This window comes from Dipteris shenzhenensis, chromosome 28 (assembly GCF_047967505.1).
Source record: "Dipteris shenzhenensis isolate YYH24624 ecotype China chromosome 28, Dip_SZ_1.0, whole genome shotgun sequence".
NCBI classification, from domain to species: domain Eukaryota; kingdom Viridiplantae; phylum Streptophyta; class Polypodiopsida; order Gleicheniales; family Dipteridaceae; genus Dipteris; species Dipteris shenzhenensis.
In genome coordinates, this window is record NC_141623.1 from 19,575,881 (window position 1) to 19,582,755 (window position 6,875).

The following is a 6,875-nucleotide window of genomic DNA, read 5'->3' on the forward strand; positions in this document are numbered from 1 at the left end:
GCGAACTTAAATAGCTTTGACTTACCGATGATCCATCAACATGTGCAACACCAACGGGGGGTTACCCCTTAGGGGGAGCCATTGATTCAATATTTTCCAATGCAGGAAGCGAGATTTGCTTGTTATACATTCCTTCCAAATACCTTTTAGCATCCCGGCCCACCATTTTTGACCTCTTCGTAACATCCACTTCTGATTGAGCATAGAGATCACTAAGAAATCTTTAGCTAGGTATCGGTAAATCGACCTTGTAGTAATTTTCCTTAGATTCTATTTTTTGGTTGCCCATTGGTTGACTTGCCATGAGTCTGAGGGGCATGTATTGGTAGGCAACATTTTTTATATGATGTCCAGCATGGTAGATATGAGATCGGTTTCGCCTTGGCTAAGTCTAAACTTGGCACAGATTTGGTCGATGGAGAGCCTAAGGGTCTTAGATGCCTTGCCAAATGCGAATGCCTTTCTTTGAGGCACTTGTAGCTCTTGCCATAGCCATCCTGGCAAAGGGTTTATTGCTTCGACATGATGCATTACACCACCATATACTCTCGAAGAGGCTAACATCACCTTGTAGGCCTGTACGACCCTTCTAGGTCATACTACTCAAGGTAAGTTTCCAGGCACACACTAGACATAATTTATCATACCAAGCCAGCTCTTTGCATGGTCCGACACCATTACCCTTGCCTTTGGCAATGAAATCTTTCATGATAACTACCCACGGGGATGATTTCTTAAAGAGAGCCGAAATCCATTTATTCGTCAACGCAGCATTCTTCAGATCTATGTTGGGTCCAGACCTAGGCCACCTTGTTGCTTGGGGGATTTCATCACCTCCCACGGAGCTGTGTGCATCTTCTGTTTACCATTTTCCTCTACCCAGATAAATGCTCTAAGCATGTGTTCAATCTCCATCCACTGGCTCTTTTTGAAATTCTAGATTGTGGTAATGTACGTGGTCGCGGCGGCCAAGATGTGCTAAACAATTAAAGTGCACACGCTCCATCCCAGTGCCATCTCGCTCCATACTTGAAGCTTTTCTTTCATCTTGTCTTTGAACCATAGAAATCTTTGACGCAAGGTGTCTCCAAAGCCAATTCGAGCCCCGAGATATTTAACCAATGTCCGTCTCGGGATGAACCAAACTTGCTGATTCATCAACTAGGGCAGAATGGGGCCATAGTCCAAATAGAGGACATAGGACTAGGCCCAGTTGCATTTGAATCGTGATGCCACATAGAACTTGTTGATAATCTCCAAGAGATTGATTGCGCTTGTTTCATCCTCCTCTGCAACCGCCATCATGTCATCTGCGAAGAGCTGAATACAAAGTTGATCACCTGAGGGGAGTTTGAGACCTTTAAGTTTCCCCGAGCTTGATGCTGTCTTGAGCTAATGCATCAAGGGACTATGCGTATTGCAAACAATAAGGGGGCAAGTGGGCAACCTAGCTACAAAGCTCGAAGCTGCCCACTACTCCACCATTTAGGCATAACACATTCCATGACTTCGAGGAGGTAGTCCCAATAGTTTTCTATTGTACGTGTTTTCTAGATCAATACCCACAAACATAGCCTTCTGCCCTGACGAGGTGGCATACGCCTCATCAAAATGCCTTTGAACACATTGTTTTCTTTTGACACACCCATTTGGTTGATTTTGAGGAGTGGGCATGGGTTTATGTTAGTGTTGCTAGTACTTTTCCATGGGGCACTTGAGAGCTAGTGAACATTTTGCTTTGTGGGATGCAACCCATTGCCCTAAAATTTATGTTTCCTAATGCAATTGGCACTACCAAAGCTAGTCATAGTTGAGGGTGGCCAAAATGCCTATGCTTCCTTAATTTACTTCAATAGAGGGTCCAACCATTGAAGCAAGAGGTATTCCTCATTTAGCCATGGTTTGGACCGCACGAAGAAAAAGTTTGTTTAGGATTAGTGCACACGAAGCAGGAAGTGCGGCGCTAGTCACTCATTTTGAAGAAGTGCATGAAAGTCGAGGTAGAGGTTAAGCACCTTGGTTGCATATTTCACACCTTGAATCCGTTTCAGGCCTCCTCGAATTTGGAGCGACATCTCTTTTGGTTGATTCTTTAGGACGTGCTGGTAGCAAAATCGCTTTCGGAAAACGAAATTGCTGTCTTCACTCATGAAAAGAATGGATCCTCACGGGTTTATCGTGCGTACGAGCACTGCTGCTTTGCAGTACCAACATCGCTTTTGGAAAACGAAATTGCTCACCAGTATTCGTCTTCATTCAGTTCACGTACCGGCTCCAGCTCTTCCTTGTCCGAATATCTCACGGACAGCTGTTTCTACTGCGACGCATGACTGATAAACGAATACATCCAACTCGAAACGTGAAAGGCATGGAGTGGTTTCCTTGTCTATATATGGCACCTTGGAAGGCAATCGATGAAGCAGTAGCAGTGCTGTAGTGATATTCGGCGTCAAGAGTGTTCCTGTGTACCTACAGCTGCGGCAAACCGCAGACGACGTTTCCGTTGTTCTGCTTGTTGTTGATCTGCTGCTTGAGCAATATGTCAACTCACAAGAAAAGCTCCGGATTGCTTGTGGGCGACCGTCCCTGGCCTCCCAGCGACTCCGACCTCAAACGTGCCGTCAAATTCTGCCATGTTTCCGAACCCACTCAAGACCCCTCCGAGGTCTACCCCGAAGTCGAAGGCCTCCCCGATACCTACGACCTTTTCCGCCTCGGCAGCCATGCCATGCCCGAGGACAAGCGCCAGCGAGCTCTCATGCAGGCGCGCGAGTATCATACCCACCAGAAGCATCACCTTCTCGGGTACCAGTGCAACCAGGCGCTGCACTACTCGAAGGCTTTTTCCAGCTACCTCGATACGCATGTGATTCGCCATCCCGTTCTCTAATGACTTCCGTTCTTGCTGCATTCCGGTCTAGATCGCATGTTCTGTGGAGCAGTCACCAGTGAGGTTAAAGGTCCTAAGCTGTGCTTTGCTGATCAAACCACTGTCTCCTTTTGATTGCAGGTGAACAACATTGGGGATCCCTACACTACCGGGAACTTCACCATCAACAGCAAATTCATGGAGCGTTCGGTTCTGGACTACTACGCCGCACTCTGGAACGCTCGCTGGCCGCATGACAAAAACGACCTCGACTCCTACTGGGGGTTCTCGCTCACCATGGGCTCGACGGAGGGGAACCTGTATGGAATGTGGAACGCCCGCGACTATCTCAGTGGGAAAAAGTTGTTGATCGACGACGGCACCGGCAACAACGGCACGACTAGAAGCCAGAAACGCCGCCGCACTGTTGACAAGCCAGCCGTCCATCCGCGCTTGGTGTACGTCCAAGCACCTCCACCGGACGAAAGCCCCAACGCCTACACGCCCATCGCCTTCTATTCAGAAGATACACACTACTCGCTGGCCAAAGCCATGACAATGCTCGCCATCCGCACCTTCTCCGAAGTGGGTCGCGAATTTTTCTTCGAGGATTGTCCTCTGGAGGATTGGACAGGCAATGGGTGGCCGGACGAGGTTCCTTCCCACGACAATGGCTCCATCGACATAGAGGCGCTGGCGACGTTGGTAGAGTTCTTCGCGGCGAAGGGCTACCCCATCCTGGTGTGCTTTAACTACGGTACCACCTTCAAGGGTGCATACGACGATGTCGAGGCAGCAGGCTACAGGCTGCTGCCCATTCTGGTAAAGTATGGCTTGGACGAGCGCAAGGTCTACTACAACGACTCCAATCTTCAGCAGTTCGACGTCCGCACTGGCTACTGGTTTCACGTGGACGGAGCTCTGGGAGCTGCTTACATGCCATACATCGAGATGGCTCACAAAGCCAAGATCATCAAGGAGCGTGGCCCCAACTTCGACTTCCGGCTGCCTTTTGTGCATTCCATCGCCATGAGCGGTCACAAATGGCTGGGCATTCCCAATCCTTGCGGCATCTACATGACCAGGACCAAGAACCAAATGTTGCCGCCAGACAATCCGGACTACATCGGCACGCCGGACACCACCTTCGCGGGCTCCCGCAACGGTCTATCCGCTATGCTGCTGTGGGACTACCATGCTCGCCATTCCTACTCCACCCTAGTGGAGAAGGCGCTGCGGCTGGAGGCCTTGGCCAAGTACGCTGAAGAGCTTCTTTTGGAGTTGCAGAAGCAGCTCGGTAAGGACTTGTGGGTGGCACGCACGCCGCTGGCGCTCACGGTGCGGTTTCGCCAAGCCAATGCGGAGCTGGTGACGAAATACACACTCTCGAACGAGACCTTGAACGACAGAAAGTACTCTCACATCTTCATGATGGAGCATGTCACGAAAGCTCTTCTGGACGAGTTCGTCGAGGAATTGTCGCATGAAGGGGCATTCATTGACGACTCAGCTTTAACTCCAGCGGTCACCACCCTTAAGGCCAAGGACCGCGTACCTCTCACTACTTACCATCGAGCACTTGTGCCACACGCGGGCCGTGGCTACCATGCATAGTCTCCTTTCGTCTCTGTGTTTACGTTGCCAACTCTAGTGGTCGAATGGCATTGACTTCTAGCTCATGTCTCACTTCTTAGAATTGTTTGTCTCTGCTTTTGTTTCTGGCAGCACATGACGTTCGGATCTCTAGCTTGCCATGATATAATCTACCTTCGGATCTATAGCTTGCCATGGTATAATCATGTTGATTTCATGGAGACGTCTCCTCATATAATCGTGTCGATTTAATGAAAGAAAGGGAAATGTCAAATGTGGATTTGTTTGGATAGTTTGTAGGTTAATGTAAGCAATGGAGTGATCTATCAAATATGAGTATGACGTGCCTCACGTAGTTTGTTACTTTGATATATGTGGTCTAGATGGCAACTATATATTGTTGGAGGTAATGCAAATGGTAATAATGGTCTCGAGCATTTTTTATGTTGTGTTTTCAAACATGTCAATGTTAAAATCATGGAGCAACATTCACTAGATTTTTTGTTCTTGTACTTTGTATACTATTTTATGTAAGAATTTTGACGTTATTTGTTGGCACTCGCTAGATGTTAAAAATAATGAGGAAATAATGTAGGAATTACTTTTCTTGACAATGTGAACTTACAAGATCTTGTATTTGAGAACTAAGATATTACTTTAATTGTTTTAAACTTATTTTTGAAATTTAGAGGTATGCATTATTTAACTTAGGTTTTAGTACTAGTTTCTTATAAGCAAATTATATCTAATTGTATTGAGTTTGTAGTTTCTTTAATGTCTTTTATATTTTGTTTAAATATTGAACAATTATGTTTATACATTCTTGAAACAATTCCCTGAGGACACTATGTAAAAACTTCATATAGCATGTAGATCAAGGGATATTAAAAAAAAACCCTACCTATGGATTTTTATAACCTATGTACACCCCTTCTCTAAATTTTGAGATGATTAAAGCATCTTCTATGTACGAAAAATTTCACTTTTTCAATTAGAAAACCCCTTGCGTATGTATATTTTCTATAACTTCATACAAATATAAAACCCGTTCCATTGATCGCATATATATATATATATATATATATATACACACACACACACATATTTTTCTAATTTTGGACATCTTTTTCTATGTGGACACACTATTCAAAACTTTTAGAGTTTCTTGATGCATTTTACCTTTTTCAAAATAGTCACCTCCACTCAATATCACTTACAAACTCTAAAATAATTGAGTAAATTTGCAATACTACATTGGTTACCTCCACACAAATATGGCCTAATAAAGCTAATAAATAACCAAATTTGTAAGTGTTGACCTCACTACAAGATATTGACTCCTTTCGATGCTTTTATCAATGGCTTTTTTATATATAAAAGGAATCTAACTTTTGAGAAACATGGATATTAGCATCGGTATTAGCGTCAGAAAAACATCGATATTAATGTCGTTTGAATGTCAGAAAATATTTTCCATGACAAAATTATTGACATAATTGATGATGTTAGTACATCGATATTTATGTCGAAATGCTACACTGATTTCGATGCTAATTTTGACATAAATAGTGATGCAAATAATGATGCTGAAAAATCTCCATATTTATATCGATGGGTTTTCAATCGAAATTTTGATGGTAATAGTGAGGCTAGTAAAATTTCTCGAGAGTGTTTCAATGGAAATATCAATGCTATTTTTCTTTCCTCTTTTTTTTTGGGCCAGATCAGCGTTGCCCTAACTATCCATATATATATTTGGATTACAATATTGTTGGCAATTTGTGTGTCTTTTGCATTATTTTTATTACAAAATTATTCATATCTATACAAGAAAATCCCTACTTCCAGCTAGCCCACTACTCATCATCATTGTTGTCGTTCGAGTCCTCATTCTCTCCATCCCCTTCTGCATACCCACGGCCTTCCTCTTTATCATCGTCGCTGAATAAGGTCTTTCACACACACACACACACACACACACACACACACTGAAGAGGTGATATGAAGAGACACACCTCTTAGATGAATTGTCATGCACGATAACAATCTTATGATGTAACTTGATTCATTCAATACAATTCCATTCATACAATGTGCATTCTTGAAGTTTCTATACCACACTATTGCACATAACTCCTAGATTTGATGGAGCTCCTAGGACAACAAATGAACTACCATTGCATTGTGCAATCGATGAAAATGGGGGCTACTTTTCTTCGAATTGTGTTCTTTCCACAAAGTGCAAGTTTACAGGTATTAGAATTTCAAAGGGAGTTTCCTATCATCGAGTTTAACTCCCATGCATCATGATCAATGGATCAAAATTCATGATCGAGCCAAAGACGTCTCGTGGCTTATAAATGCGATGGTAAGGGTACTAGAAGCAATTTGGGAGATGTAAGAAGGAAGTGTT

At 43.9% G+C, this 6,875-nt stretch overlaps 1 protein-coding gene across 1 annotated transcript; it reads left to right on the plus strand.

The window, feature by feature from the left end:
• The first annotated feature begins 2,403 nt into the window (after positions 1-2,403).
• Positions 2,404-4,734, plus strand: LOC147883282 (histidine decarboxylase-like). Its single transcript, XM_087399370.1, has 2 exons — positions 2,404-2,866; positions 3,011-4,734. Exons 1-2 carry the CDS (start codon positions 2,540-2,542, stop codon positions 4,481-4,483), a joined length of 1,800 nt encoding a protein of 599 aa, XP_087255496.1. The 5' UTR covers positions 2,404-2,539; the 3' UTR covers positions 4,484-4,734.
• The last annotated feature ends 2,141 nt before the right edge of the window (positions 4,735-6,875 follow it).